At 38.9% G+C, this 15763-nt stretch overlaps 1 protein-coding gene across 4 annotated transcripts in view; it reads right to left on the bottom strand.

Annotated features, from left to right (window-relative positions):
• Positions 1-1716: 1716 nt before the first annotated feature.
• Set2 (SET domain containing 2) overlaps positions 1717-15763 on the bottom strand; it is a 185053-nt gene continuing 171006 nt past the window's right edge. For 3 of the 4 annotated variants that reach the window (XM_053790028.2, XM_053790027.2, XM_053790030.2), the window contains 3 exons: positions 13216-13593; positions 3436-3615; positions 1717-3308 (listed from right to left, as the gene is read on the bottom strand). In XM_053790028.2, the coding sequence (XP_053646003.2) occupies positions 3144-3308; positions 3436-3615; positions 13216-13593 (723 nt within the window). In that variant the 3' untranslated portion in view covers positions 1717-3143. The remainder of the gene's footprint in view (positions 3309-3435; positions 3616-13215; positions 13594-15763) is intronic. The other variant, XM_053790029.2, reaches the window with a different exon arrangement.

Raw genomic sequence — 15763 nt, 5'->3', positions numbered from 1 at the left:
CGTAAAACTAGGGGGTGAGATGTATCAAATTTTCGTATAGCCTGTAGAGCACTAAGGGAGTCTGAGACTACCACAAATGATGACACAGGCATAGATGCGATACGAATAAGTGCTGCAAGAATGGCATACAATTCAGCAGTAAAAATGCTAGCCGAAGATAGTAAATGCCCCCGCACGACGCTGTCTGGAAACACTGCTGCAAATCCGACGCCGTCTGAAGACTTAGAGCCATCTGTGTACACAGCGATGGCATGAGAATGAGAGTGGAAGTGATCAAGAAAGAGAGAGCGGGAAGCCACCGTAAGCAGTTGGGCTTTCGAGCAAGGGAGTGAGAAAGAACAGACCCAAACAGCTGGAACTTCCCAGGGGGTAGGGAAAAGTGAGATGCTACATGAACATATAAAGGTGGTAACTGAAGGGAAGACAAAAGCGAATGTAGGCAAAGAGAGAAGGGATGGATCAAACAGGAGCGGCGAACAAATAAAGGATGTCTACTAATATCAGTGACCATTCTATAAATGGAAGGATTGCGGAGATCGTGAGAGCATACATAGCAGCGAAGGCAATGGGCATCACGGCGATCAGACAAGGATGGAACATTCGCTTCTGCATAGAGGCTCTCAACAGGGGAAGAGCAAAAAGCACCAAGGCATAAACGTAATCCTTGGTGATGGATGGGGTTAAGGCTAGAGAGAGTAGCAGGAGAGGCCGCTGAGTAGATCTGGTCACCATAATCGAGTTTCGATAAAATGAGGGCTGAATGTAGGCGAAGAGAGTTCGATGATCAGCTCCCCATGAAAGATGAGCAAGGGTTTTAAGAAGGTTCAGTCGGCTGTGACAAGTTGCCTTCAGAGAAGTAATGTGGGGCTTCCAAGATAACCTACGGTCAAAGAGAAAGCCTAGAAACCAGACTGTATCACGTTCAGGGATACGGGAGCCATAGAGGTACAAAGGATGATCGGAGATGACAGAATGTCTAGTGAAAGTAATTTGGGGAGTTTTGGTGCTGGAAAATTTAAACCCAGGAGTGGTGACCCAATTGGAAACACGGTCAACCGCATGCTGGAGAGAAACTGTAATGAGGGGACAGTCAGCGCAATGAATGCATTAACACCCTTAAATTTTCCATATGGGTATTTTTCAATTCTATCTCACAATATCTACTGGCAACAACATTGGTTTGCTTTAGGCCACAACAAATTGTTTTCTGTCAAATCACATATAGGATTTTGGCCATCTTCCCACCACTGTTTGGTTTGGAAAACCACACACATGCTTATGCATTGGACACATGCAGCTCTGGACACTCACACGAAGAAACATCCGGCACCATTCTGAGGATTAAGATCACACATCCATCTAGCATCTAAACAGCCCCAACACTCATTCTTGCTGAAAGTCCCACCTCTGATGCAGAATCTCGACTTTTTAACTGAATCTAACCTAGTGCACCAAATTCGATTTCAGTTTTGTCAGTACTAACCCTCACCCCTAATTTTGCATATCCCTGCCTCTTACTCATTCTTAACCTTTGCACATTTCTGCTTTCACATATCCTCCTAGCAGTGATGCGAGACCTCAGGTTTAGCTCTTAATTTGATGATAATAATAATAATAATAATAATAATAATAATGTACTTTTCTTAAAAACTGGGCACGAAATACACACACTACATATTTGGTTCACACCAAGTAAGGTTAAGGAAAGCCAAAATATATATTGTACAGCATAATTTTATCAATTCCAGTGCCTGGATTTTGTACATTCAGTCCTATATCTGTCTTCAATTACCTACATGCTAATATCATCACAAAGGCAAATGTATTCCAAAGAACACATTACACACACACACACAAACAAAACTAAACCATTAGTCAATAAACAAAACAATAATTTCTGTACTAAGTTAAAAAATTTCAACATCAAATATGGGAGTAAAAAATTAAAACATCAATACTTTCAAAATACAGCCATTTCCATTACAACATTAATGAGCCTGTACAACTGTGTATATACACGAAGAATTAAATTATAACTTGTATAGTTTCTGGGGTGGGTTGTTAATATACAAAATGCTTGATAAAACATACACCTTAGGCTTTAATGAAAGCCTTTACCCTGCATGAGGAACATAAAAAAATAAATATAAATAAATCAAGATGACTGGGTATAGAGTAGCATTTACAACTCCTAACCATTAGTTATGAATTTCTCAAGGATCTACATATGAAAATTTACACAAGTCAAGGACTCGGAGGAACAATGAAGCAGGAGTCAGAGCTCAGTGGTGGGATAATTACACACGTCAGTGGCAGTGACACTTTTAATCTTTCTCATAAAATCAATTTGTTTCACAACTTAAAAAAATGGCTTAATTTTTAATTTACATTTACATCAGTAAGTTGGTGTTTCCTGACTGTGTAAATTTTACTCTCCTACTTCACTTACTGTCCCATCTTCTCACAGACTGCGAAACTTCTGACACAAAAATTTCTGTAAAAAAATTACTTAACTCTATTTTATAAGCCATCCAATTTTCTACATTTTATTATAAGCCATCCCATTTTCTGTATAGAAAACAGTAAGATACATCTTACATGGAAATTATTCTAGTGTCATCACAAACATATTGACTTATAGCTATATAAAAGATGAAATTTGTAAACCTTCACAAAACAATTCCATATTTAACTCTGGATTACATTCTACTTTCTCTATTTGTAACTTCCCTTAATTTGTCAATTAAAAACAAATAAAGATTCTGAATCTTTCAATCATAGCCATCATTTATCTTATTCTGTAACATTCTTCTAGGACAAAAACATACTTCCAAATATCTTATCTTCCATGTCTTGGCTCTAACTAGAAAGGAAAACCAATCCCTTACTGTACTTTACCTTCCTATGTACAGAGTCCACTGTGGCTCAAGTTTTATTCTATTAAATAAACTTTTTTTTTTTATTACTTTTACAAGAGCTTATATATAACAGAGTTCAAAATTAACAACTGGTTGCATACACCGTGAAATGTTAACTATCTGCCACCTACCTGCTTCAATCACACTCCCTATCCAAACTATTTTCTTGAGGTTAGAGTGAAAGATAATTATGGGACGTGTTTGATGAGAACTTTACCCACAAAGCTAGTACTCCTTAGTGTCACTGGGATCCCTTTTAAAGACTGCTCCATACTTACTCATGTATTTACGAACAAAGTCCCTAGTTTTATGCTTAACACTATCACTGTATTCTAGAGCATCTATGCTGTGAAGCTGTTTCAATTCTTTCACCATTACGAAGTGTGTGAGCTGTAGAAGAAAAAACAAATTATTAAAACAATATTTCACTGGGAAGTGATAACATTATCTTTATTTCTCTCAACTACATCTAACAAAATCTTATCATGCACACAATACACCTTAGATGAATTCCTACCTTCCGAGCCAGGTATTTAAAATCTTCGGTACAGGTGATCTTGCCCTCCTTGCAGTCTCCTCGTCTATACGGATTTAGTACACCAACTATAAAGGTGGCCATTTTTGATCTAAAGGTATCCTTTATTCTTCGGGCACTATCACTATTATCCGCAATTGCTGTTGCAGCTCGCTCCTTGCTCTGAAATAAGGGTCACATTTTATAAAGCAACTTATGCATTTTGGTTCAGGATGTTGTGATCATAATTCCATAATAATGTACATCTTTCAAGGGAAGTAGTGCCTTGAAAATGGCAAGTCTCTCAATTTAAGGAATTGAACTTGTCCTTCCCTTCCTTGGATCAAACATGATTACTTACAATTCCCAGGTGATGTGTGCTGTATGACCCCTCTAAATTTAGCAATTCCCATAATAATTATAAAAAAATTTGAAATGCAGTATGTAATGTGTTACTGTATTAATATTTGTTTAGTACACCAGACATTTCCTAGCAAGGTAGGGCGACCCTAAGAGGCAAGTGCACACAAATACTCGTTCAATATTTCTCTTGCAATAAGTGCACAGACAACAGTTAGATGCCAATGCTGCAAACTATAATGTAAATAATTTCACTGGTATTCGTCCTCCATAAGCCATGCGTGTCATAAGAGGCAATTAAAATGCCGGGAGCACGGGGCTAGTAACCCCGTCTCCTGTATATATTACTAAATTTAAAAGGAGAAACTTTTTGTTTTTCCTTTTGGGCCACCCTGTGGGATATACTTTTTAAAAATGATTTTCAAGTAAGATTTACACACCTCTACTGTTAGGTGTTGCTAACAATATTCATCATGAACATTCTTAATGTCTTATCTCTCACAAGAATGAATGATAATTTATGATGCCTTTTATGAGCAACCTCTGTTTTCCCTTAATGCCAGTCCTCAATTATATTTTTCAAGTAATACTCCACATTAACTACTATAACAATTTGCCCAATAAAATATACAGGTCTCCCTCAACATTCACGAGGGTTAGGGGATCAAGAGCCTCGCGAATGTTGAAAAACCGTGAATGTTTGGTGCCCCAATATATTGTAAGGAAATATAATACAATACTGCTTCCTTAACTTGTTGACCCATGAACAATCATAAAATACATGAAAACGTCGTAAATTGTACTAAATACATACGTTATGCCTTAACAACATGTATTGATTCACCTCATCTTTCATAGACCCATCCGCTGACACGTCCACTCCCAAATATCTGAATACGTTCACCTCCTCCATACTCTCTCCCTCCAATCTGATATTCAATCTTTCATCACCTAATCTTTTTGTTATCCTCATAACCTTACTCTTTCCTGTATTCACCTTTAATTTTCTTCTTTTGCACACCCTACCAAATTCATCCACCAATCTCTGCAACTTCTCTTCAGAATCTCCCAAGAGCACAGTGTCATCAGCAAAGAGCAGCTGTGACAACTCCCACTTTGTGTGTGATTCTTTATCTTTTAACTCCACGCCTCTTGCCAAGACCCTCGCATTTACTTCTCTTACAACCCCATCTATAAATATATTAAACAACCACGGTGACATCACACATCCTTGTCTAAGGCCTACTTTTACTGGGAAAAAATTTCCTTCTTTCCTACATACTCTAACTTGAGCCTCACTATCCTCGTAAAAACTCTTCACTGCTTTCAGTAACCTACCTCCTACACCATACACTTGCAACATCTGCCACATTGCCCCCCTATCCACCCTGTCATACGCCTTTTCCAAATCCATAAATGCCACAAAGACCTCTTTAGCCTTATCTAAATACTGTTCACTTATATGTTTCACTGTAAACACCTGGTCCACACACCCCCTACCTTTCCTAAAGCCTCCTTGTTCATCTGCTATCCTATTCTCCGTCTTACTCTTAATTCTTTCAATTATAACTCTACCATACACTTTACCAGGTACACTCAACAGACTTATCCCCCTATAATTTTTGCACTCTCTTTTATCCCCTTTGCCTTTATACAAAGGAACTATGCATGCTCTCTGCCAATCCCTAGGTACCTTACCCTCTTCCATACATTTATTAAATAATTGCACCAACCACTCCAAAACTATATCCCCACCTGCTTTTAACATTTCTATCTTTATCCCATCAATCCCGGCTGCCTTACCCCCTTTCATTTTACCTACTGCCTCACGAACTTCCCCCACACTCACAACTGGCTCTTCCTCACTCCTACAAGATGCTATTCCTCCTTGCCCTATACACGAAATCACAGCTTCCCTATCTTCATCAACATTTAACAATTCCTCAAAATATTCCTTCCATCTTCCCAATACCTCTAACTCTCCATTTAATAACTCTCCTCTCCTATTTTTAACTGACAAATCCATTTGTTCTCTAGGCTTTCTTAACTTGTTAATCTCACTCCAAAACTTTTTCTTATTTTCAACAAAATTTGTTGATAACATCTCACCCACTCTCTCATTTGCTCTCTTTTTACATTGCTTCACCACTCTCTTAACTTCTCTCTTTTTCTCCATATACTCTTCCCTCCTTGCATCACTTCTACTTTGTAAAAAAAAAACTTCTCATATGCTAACTTTTTCTCCCTTACTACTCTCTTTACATCATCATTCCACCAATCGCTCCTCTTCCCTCCTGCACCCACTTTCCTGTAACCACAAACTTCTGCTGAACACTCTAACACTACATTTTTAAACCTACCCCATACCTCTTCGACCCCATTGCCTATGCTCTCATTAGCCCATCTATCCTCCAATAGCTGTTTATATCTTACCCTAACTGCCTCCTCTTTTAGTTTATAAACCTTCACCTCTCTCTTCCCTGATGCTTCTATTCTCCTTGTATCCCATCTACCTTTTACTCTCAGTGTAGCTACAACTAGAAAGTGATCTGATATATCTGTGGCCCCTCTATAAACATGTACATCCTGAAGTCTACTCAACAGTCTTTTTTCTACCAATACATAATCCAACAAACTACTGTCATTTCGCCCTACATCATATCGTGTATACTTATTTATCCTCTTTTTCTTAAAATATGTATTACCTATAACTAAACCCCTTTCTATACAAAGTTCAATCAAAGGGCTCCCATTATCATTTACACCTGGCACCCCAAACTTACCTACCACACCCTCTCTAAAAGTTTCTCCTACTTTAGCATTCAAGTCCCCTACCACAATTACTCTCTCACTTGGTTCAAAGGCTCCTATACATTCACTTAACATCTCCCAAAATCTCTCTCTCTCCTCTGCATTCCTCTCTTCTCCAGGTGCATACACGCTTATTATGACCCACTTCTCGCATCCAACCTTTACTTTAATCCACATAATTCTTGAATTTACACATTCATATTCTCTTTTCTCCTTCCATAACTGATCATTTAACATTACTGCTACCCCTTCCTTTGCTCTAACTCTCTCAGATACTCCAGATTTAATCCCATTTATTTCCCCCCACTGAAACTCTCCTACCCCCTTCAGCTTTGTTTCGCTTAGGGCCAGGACATCCAAATTCTTTTCATTCATAACATCAGCAATCATCTGTTTCTTGTCATCCGCACTACATCCACGCACATTTAAGCAACCCAGTTTTATAAAGTTTTTCTTCTTCTCTTTTTTAGTAATTGTATACAGGAGAAGGGGTTACTAGCCCATTGCTCCCGGCATTTTAGTCGCCTCATACGACACGCATGGCTTACGGAGGAAAGATTCTTTTCCACTTCCCCATGGACAATAGAAGAAATAAAAAAGAACAAGAGCTATTTAGAAAAAGGAGAAAAACCTAGATGTATGTATATATATATATGCATGTGCGTGTCTGTGAAGTGTGACCAAAGTGTAAGTAGGAGTAGCAAGATATCCCTGTTATCTTAGCGTGTTTATGAGACAGAAAAAGAAACCAGCAATCCTACCATCATGCAAAACAGTTACAGGTTTTTGTTTCACAGTCATCTGGCAGGACGGTAGTACTTCCCTGGGTGGTTGCTGTCTACCAACCTACAGTGGTATTTAATACCAACCTACAGTGGTATTTAATAACATGTATGTTATTAAATACCACTGCCTCCACCACTGCAAGTCCTTACTACCTTCCCTCCGACCCCCCACAACTGGCAGCCAGCCCTCCCACCACTGTGTGGTGAGTGTTTTGTTTGTTCATTATTTGCTATTAAACTACAGTATAAATAATGTCAACCCATTTATGACTGCATATTAGAATGGCTATTCAGACAGGTATTGGAAGGTGACATCAAGTGTTTACTCTTGAACACAGCAAAGAATCAAACATTTGTGCTACTGCTAATAATAATAATAATATAAAAATAATAATAATATAATAAAAATAATACATAATAAAAATAATAATAATAATAATAATAATAATAATAATAAATACGATAGAATTGAAGAAGGAAATTGTACAAAAATACAAGGGCTGAAGCAGTGGTGGAGGAAGTGGTTGACGCAGCGTCAGTGTGGCTTTGTTTATGCTGGAGTGAGTATTAGTCTCTGTGCTCTTCCAAACATTTCACAATAATTCATTGTACAGTCGACCCCCCAAAATTTTGGGGAATCAAATTCAAAATGGGAATTGACACAGTTACTTTTTGCTGATGATACTGTGCTTATGGGAGATTCTAAAGAAAAATTGCAAAGGTTAGTGGAAGAGTTTGGGAATGTGTGTAAAGGTAGAAAGTTGAAAGTGAACATAGAAAAGAGTAAGGTGATGAGGGTGTCAAATGATTTAGATAAAGAAAAATTGGATATCAAATTGGGGAGGAGGAGTATGGAAGAAGTGAATGTTTTCAGATACTTGGGAGTTGACGTGTCGGCGGATGGATTTATGAAGGATGAGGTTAATCATAGAATTGATGAGGGAAAAAAGGTGAGTGGTGCTTTGAGGTATATGTGGAGTCAAAAAACGTTATCTATGGAGGCAAAGAAGGGAATGTATGAAAGTATAGTAGTACCAACACTCTTATATGGGTGTGAAGCTTGGGTGGTAAATGCAGTAGCGAGGAGACGGTTGGAGGCAGTGGAGATGTCCTGTTTAAGGGCAATGTGTGGTGTAAATATTTTACAGAAAATTCGGAGTGTGGAAATTAGGAGAAGGTGTGGAGTTAATAAAAGTATTAGTCAGAGGGCAGAAGAGGGGTTGTTGAGGTGGTTTGGTCATTTAGAGAGAATGGATCAAAGTAGAATGACATGGAAAGCATATAAATCTATAGGGGAAGGAAGGCGGGGTAGGGGTCGTCCTCGAAAGGGTTGGAGAGAGGGGGTAAAGGAGGTTTTGTGGGCAAGGGGCTTGGACTTCCAGCAAGCGTGCATGAGCGTGTTAGATAGGAGTGAATGGAGACGAATGGTACTTGGGACCTGACGATCTGTTGGAGTGTGAGCAGGGTAATATTTAGTGAAGGGATTCAGGGAAACCGGTTATTTTCATATAGTCGGACTTGAGTCCTGGAAATGGGAAGTACAATGCCTGCACTTTAAAGGAGGGGTTTTGGGATATTGGCAGTTTGGAGGGATATGTTGTGTATCTTCATATGTGTATGCTTCTAGACTGTTGTATTCTGAGCACCTCTGCAAAAACAGTGATAATGTGCGAGTGTGGTGAAAGTGTTGAATGATGATGAAAGTATTTTCTTTTTGGGGATTTTCTTTCTTTTTTGGGTCACCCTGCCTCGGTGGGAGACGGCCGACTTGTTGAAAAAAAAAAAAAAAAAAAAAAAACAGTCGACCCCCGGTTAACGATATTTTTTCACTCCAGAAGTATGTTCAAGTGCCAGTACTGACCGAATTTGTTCCCATAAGAAATATTGTGAAGTAGATTAGTCCATTTCAGACCCCCAAACATACACGTACAAATGCACTTACATAAATACACTTACATAATTGGTCACATTCGGAGGTAATCGTTATGCGGGGGTCCACTGTATTTGGTGCTTGTAGATTGAGTGTGACTGGAGTGGTTGAGGCAGTGGTAGAGGCAGTGGGTGAGTGGTATTTACTAACATATATGTTATAAATAATAATAGTACATGTTAATATTAATAACATTTATAATAATAATAAATGTTATTCATAATGTACTATTATTATTTATAACATATATGTTAGTAAATATCACTGCCTCTACCACTCTCACCCACTGCCTCTACCACTGCCTCAACTGCTGCCTCACCCACTGCCTCTATCACTGCCTCTACCACTGCCTCTACCACTGCCTCACCCACTGCCTTTACCACTGCCTCTACCACTACCTCAACTGGTGCCTCACCCACTGCCTCTATAACTGCCTCAACCACTCCAGTCACACTCAATCTACAAGCACCAAATACAATGAATTATTGTGAAATGTTTGGAAGAGCACGGAGACAAATACTCACTCCAACATAAACAAAGCCACACTGACGCTGCGTCAGTGGGGGCAGGAGGAAAGAGGAGTGATTGGTGGAATGATGAAGTAAAGGGTGTGATAAAAGAGAAAAAGGTAGCTTACGAGAGGTTTTTACAAAGCAGAAGTGTTATAAGAAGAGCAGAGTATATGGAGAGTAAAAGAAAGGTGAAGAGAGTGGTTAGAGAGTGCAAAAGGAGAGCAGATGAAAGAGTGGGAGAGGCAATGTCAAGAAATTTTAATGAAAATAAGAAAAAAATTTGGAGTGAGTTAAACAAGTTAAGAAAGCCGAGGGAAAGTATGGATTTGTCAGTTACAAACAGAGTAGGGGAGTTAGTAGATGGGGAGAGGGAGGTATTAGGTAGATAGCGAGAATATTTTGAGGAACTTTTAAATGTTGAGGAAGAAAGGGAGGCGGTAATTTCATGCACTGGCCAGGGAGGTATACCATCTTTCAGGAGTGAAGAAGAGCAGAATGTAAGTGTGGCGGAGGTACGTGAGGCATTATGTAGAATGAAAGGGGGTAAAGCAGCTGGAACTGATGGGATCATGACAGAAATGTTAAAAGCAGGGGGGGGATATAGTGTTGGAGTGGTTGGTACTTTTGTTTAATAAATGTATGAAAGAGGGGAAGGTACCTAGGAATTGGCAGAGAGCATGTATAGTCCCTTTATATAAAGGGAAAGGGGACAAAAGAGATTGTAAAAATTATAGAGGAATAAGTTTACTGAGTATACCAGGAAAAGTATACGGTAGGGTTATAATTGAAAGAATTAGAGGTAAGACAGAATGTAGGATTGCAGATGAGCAGGGAGGCTTCAGAGTGGGTAGGGGATGTGTAGATCAAGTGTTTACATTGAAGCATATATGTGAACAGTATTTAGATAAAGGTAGGGAAGTTTTTATTTCATTTATGGATTTAGAAAAGGCATATGATAGAGTGGATAGAGGAGCAATGTGGCAGATGTTGCAAGTATATGGAATAGGTGGTAAGTTACTAAATGCTGTAAAGAGCTTTTATGAGGATAGTGAGGCTCAGGTTAGGGTGTGTAGAAGAGAGGGAGAATACTTCCCGGTAAAAGTAGGTCTTAGACAGGGATGTGTAATGTCACCATGGTTGTTTAATATATTTATAGATGGGGTTGTAAAAGAAGTAAATGCTAGGGTGTTCGGGAGAGGGGTGGGATTAAATTATGGGGAATCAAATTCAAAATGGGAATTGACACAGTTACTTTTTGCTGATGATACTGTGCTTATGGGAGATTCTAATGAAAAATTGCAAAGGTTAGTAGATGAGTTTGAGAATGTGTGTAAAGGTAGAAAGTTGAAAGTGAACATAGAAAAGAGTAAGGTGATGAGGGTATCAAATGATTTAGATAAAGAAAAATTGGATATCAAAGTGGGGAGGAGTATGGAAGAAGTGAATGTTTTCAGATACTTGGGAGTTGACGTGTTGGTGGATGGATTTATGAAGGATGAGGTTAATCATAGAATTGATGAGGGAAAAAAGGTGAGTGGTGCGTTGAGGTATATGTGGAGTCAAAAAACGTTATCTATGGAGGCAAAGAAGGGAATGTATGAAGGTATAGTAGTACCAACACTCTTATATGGATGTGAAGCTTGGGTGGTAAATGCAGCAGCGGCGAGGAGACGGTTGGAGGCAGTGGAGATGTCCTGTCTAAGGGCAATGTGTGGTGTAAATATTATGCAGAAAATTCGGAGTGTGGAAATTAGGAGAAGGTGCGGAGTTAATAAAAGCATTAGTCAGAGGGAAGAAGAGGGGTTGTTGAGGTGGTTTGGTCATTTAGAGAGAATGGATCAAAGTAGAATGACATGGAAAGCATATAAATCTATAGAGGAAGGTAGGAGGGGTAGGGGTCGTCCTCGAAAGGGTTGGAAAGAGGGGGTAAAGGAGGTTTTGTGGGCGAGGGGCTTGGACTTCCAGCAAGCGTGCATGAGCGTGTTAGATAGGAGTGAATGGAGACGAATGATACTTGGGACCTGACGATCTGTTGGAGTGTGAGCAGGGTAATATTTAGTGAAGGGATTCAGGGAAACCAGTTATTTTCATATAGTCGGACTTGAGTCCTGGAAATGGGAAGTACAATGCCTGCACTTTAAAGGAGGGGTTTGGGATATTGGCAGTTTGGAGGGGTATGTTGTGTATCTTTATACGTATATGCTTCTAAACTGTTGTATCCTGAGCACCTCTGCAAAAGCAGTGATAATGTGTGAAGGTGGTGAAAGTGTTGAATGGTGATGAAAGCATTTTCTTTTTGGGGATTTTCTTTCTTTTTTGGGTCACCCTGCCTTGGTGGGAGACGGCCGACTTGTTGAAAAAAAAAAAATTATTATTATTATTATTATTATTATTAGCAGTAGTAGAAATGTTTGATTCTTTGCTGTGTTCAAGAGTAAACACATTATGTCACCTTCCAATACCTGTCTGAATAGCCATTCTAATATGCAGTCATGGATGGGCTGACATTATTTATACTGTAGTTTAATAGCAAATAATGAACAAACAAAACACTCACCACACAGTGGTGGGAGGGCTGGCTGCCAGTTGCAGGGGTCGGAGGGAGGGTAGTAAGGACTCGTGGAGGTAAACTTAAATATGGTTTGGCAGCTGGTAATTTGGCAGCTGGGAATTTGGCAGTTGGGAATTCGCGAATGTGTGAAGCCCGTGAAAGTTGAAAACGCGAATGTTGAGGGAGACCTGTACATGTATCAACTCCTATCTTCCCATATGGCCATTTCAATTAAAAAAATTAACAAAACTAATCAAAATTAATAAGGAAACCAATATGATAAAAATGTTATTAAATTCCAGTGTACCAGACATCTTACTCTATAGATCAACTTTCTTGTGAAGGGGTAACCACAACTAAACAACCTCAGAATTCAATTTCAAGTTGTCCTCCCAACACACCTATAAAAATTATATGAAATTATATATAAAAGCTGCATTGTACTTTAAGGGTTATCAAATCTCCATTTAAAAATAACAGAATGGATAGGATTTAAACTCATGGTAAGCCAGTCCTAAAATTAGCAGACCGGTGCTCTAACTAACTAGGTACCTTTCTATTTACTAGAAAGGTTTGCATGGACCTCACTGTGACCACAAATACTGGTGTTTACAGAGATCTCACACTAACCTGGCTGTGGTAAGATCTAACTCAAGTTCCATCAAAGCTGTTTTTAATGACTTGCAAATCATAACAACGTTGTACAACTGTAAACTTGTGAAAAAATTGCTAGATGAATTCTTAAAAATTATGCAAACAAAATATTAAAAAAAATTGGAAAGAAAAACAAAACAAACCAAGGATAGGCCAATTTCCCTCCTCCATACAACCCACCTTTACCTTCTCTCTCTTAACCCTACTCTCATGGCGCTCGGCTCGCTCGCTTCTCTCGTGACGCTCGGCTCGTTCACTTCTTTCATGACGCTCTGATCTCTCGCTCCTATCTGAACGCTCACTCCTCTCCAAGAGGTCACATCTCTCCAAGAGCTCACATCTCTCCACAAGCTCGCCTATCTCTGCACGCTCGCTTCTCTCAGGAATTTCAAGTCTTTCAGTGACGTCTAATTGCTCTGGAATCTCTTCATACTCTGTGTGGTCCTGGGTACGAGACTGTCTCTCCTCCTGTCTTTCTTGACGAGCCTCTTCCCTGGCTCGCTCCTTTGCCTCGCGACGTTCACGTCTTGCTTGCTCCCGATCAACTTCCAGGATAGGCTACAGAGGAGAAAACGAAAAAAATTATCACTGTCAAAAATTTTTGTGCTTCCTTCAAACAGCACAAACAAAATATCTTGTATTAGGGAAAAACACCTAATGTTTTCAATGACACATGTAAGGTGAAGGCTGCTGATAAAAAATATAAGAAAAACAACACAGAGATAAAAAATCCAAGATGAATGAAAAGTTAAGATGTCACAGGATGGAAGGAGAGCAATGTGAAGGTTTTAAGTACAAAGGAGTTGAGCATCCAGCATGCATGTGTGTAAGCAAGGTAATATGTGTGAAGGAATTTTGGAAAACTGGTTACCCAAACTTGATCCCCTGGAGAAGGAAATATTGTGCCTACATAGTGAAGGATGGATGAAGGATGCTGTACTTTCTGAAAGCTGGCTAGAGAATATTATGGTGTGCTTTAATATTTTACTTCTAACAAACGTTTTAAAGCCTCTCACTCTTCTACCTATCCCTGTCACTGCACATTAACCAGGACACTTAAGAAGAATGCTAGTAATACTTGCATACTTTATATTTAGAATGAAATTGAAAGTATATATGATTTTGTCTTTTTGTACTACTTGTGATAGCATTTCAGTAATAAGACAGAGAGGCTACAAGAATCAATATAGATTCTCCAGAACATACAATCAATAAAGATTCTCCAGAATATACAATGAATCTCTGAACACTCATATATAGAATGGGAGTAGAAATTTTAAGATTGTGTCAAAAAGGAAATGACAGAGCTTAGATTAAAATTATTAGTAAAGAATATTTTGAACACTGTACACAAGTGTGGCATCCCACATGTAGATTATATAATCAACAGTGAATTTATATTCACAAGTGACCTCACAGGGACAAGCTGTTTCAAAAGTGGGAAACAGATACTCAGGGGCACAGATGGAAATTAAAGACAGAAATGAGTCACAGTTATACCTGGAAGTATTTCTTCTTTCTCAAGGTGGTTGGAAAGTGGAATGACCTCAACAAAGTGGGATGCAAACTCCATAAATAGCTTTAAGAGTAGGTATGATAAGGCTCAAAAGGCTAGGAGTGAATTTGGCAAGCAGAAAGTTGAGAGGGTCCAGGAGCTAAGACTCGACCCCTACAACTATACACAAGTCAGCACATATAGGTGAATACATACTGATACCCTAGTCATCAGCAACCTCAGATGTACTGATCATCCATTCATCAGTGAGTAGCGAGTCAGCCATACGGCCTAATCCAACTCAGCTTCCAGGAGGTAAATTCTTCACTCCAGTATTGTTTTTCCAACTGTTTTAATTTATTTTTGATGTGTTAATTTTAAGATGTTTGGAACTATACCCTATCTTTGCTACATATTACTGGTTGCACAATGCACAATTTTAGTTGCAATTACTTTCACAAACAGAATTACTGTGCCAAGTGAGGGTATACTGTACTGAACTGCATGTGGCTTAATAACATGCCTAAAAGTTGATAGAAAAATGGCTCTCAAAAAGGCAGTCACTCATTTTTAAACACATCAGCCACCTGCTACTGAAGTGGAGACCCAAAAGAGAAAAAACACTTTCACCATTACTCATTTGATCACTGTCTTGCCAGAAAGGTACTAACATCACAGTTTAGATGGTCCCCCAAACTGACTAACCAGTTTCCCAGAACCCCTTCATAAATTTTACCCTGCTCACACTCCAACAGCACATCACCATAAGAATCACTTGCTTCCCCTCAATCCATCTAATGCCTTTACACAAGCTTATTGGACATCCAAGCTCCTAGCACTCAGAATTTCTTGTAACCCCTTCCTTCAACCTATCCTGAGATGACCCATATCCCCTACCCAAGACTTATACACCCCCCCCCCTGGTCATCTCATTTTGCTCTATCCTCTCAATGTTGAAACAGTCTCAACAACTAATCCTCAGCCCTCTGAACAATATTTTTGATAACCCCACACCTTGCTTATACAAATTCATGCCAAATTATAAGAGGTCATTAATATTCAAGCATTATGAAATAGAGGAAAATTCTGATGAACTGTTTGTCAATGAAGCTTATAATAGGTGTACTTAAAGGAGAAGCAGGCATAGATTATCTATATTATCTACATTCATTCAGTAATGGAAATATTTCATCAACTGCCATGTGGCATACTATTTCCACATTACTGAAATTT

This window comes from Cherax quadricarinatus, chromosome 58, assembly GCF_038502225.1.
Source record: "Cherax quadricarinatus isolate ZL_2023a chromosome 58, ASM3850222v1, whole genome shotgun sequence".
NCBI classification, from domain to species: Eukaryota; Metazoa; Arthropoda; class Malacostraca; order Decapoda; family Parastacidae; genus Cherax; species Cherax quadricarinatus.
This window is presented reverse-complemented; position numbering and strand designations above follow the sequence as displayed.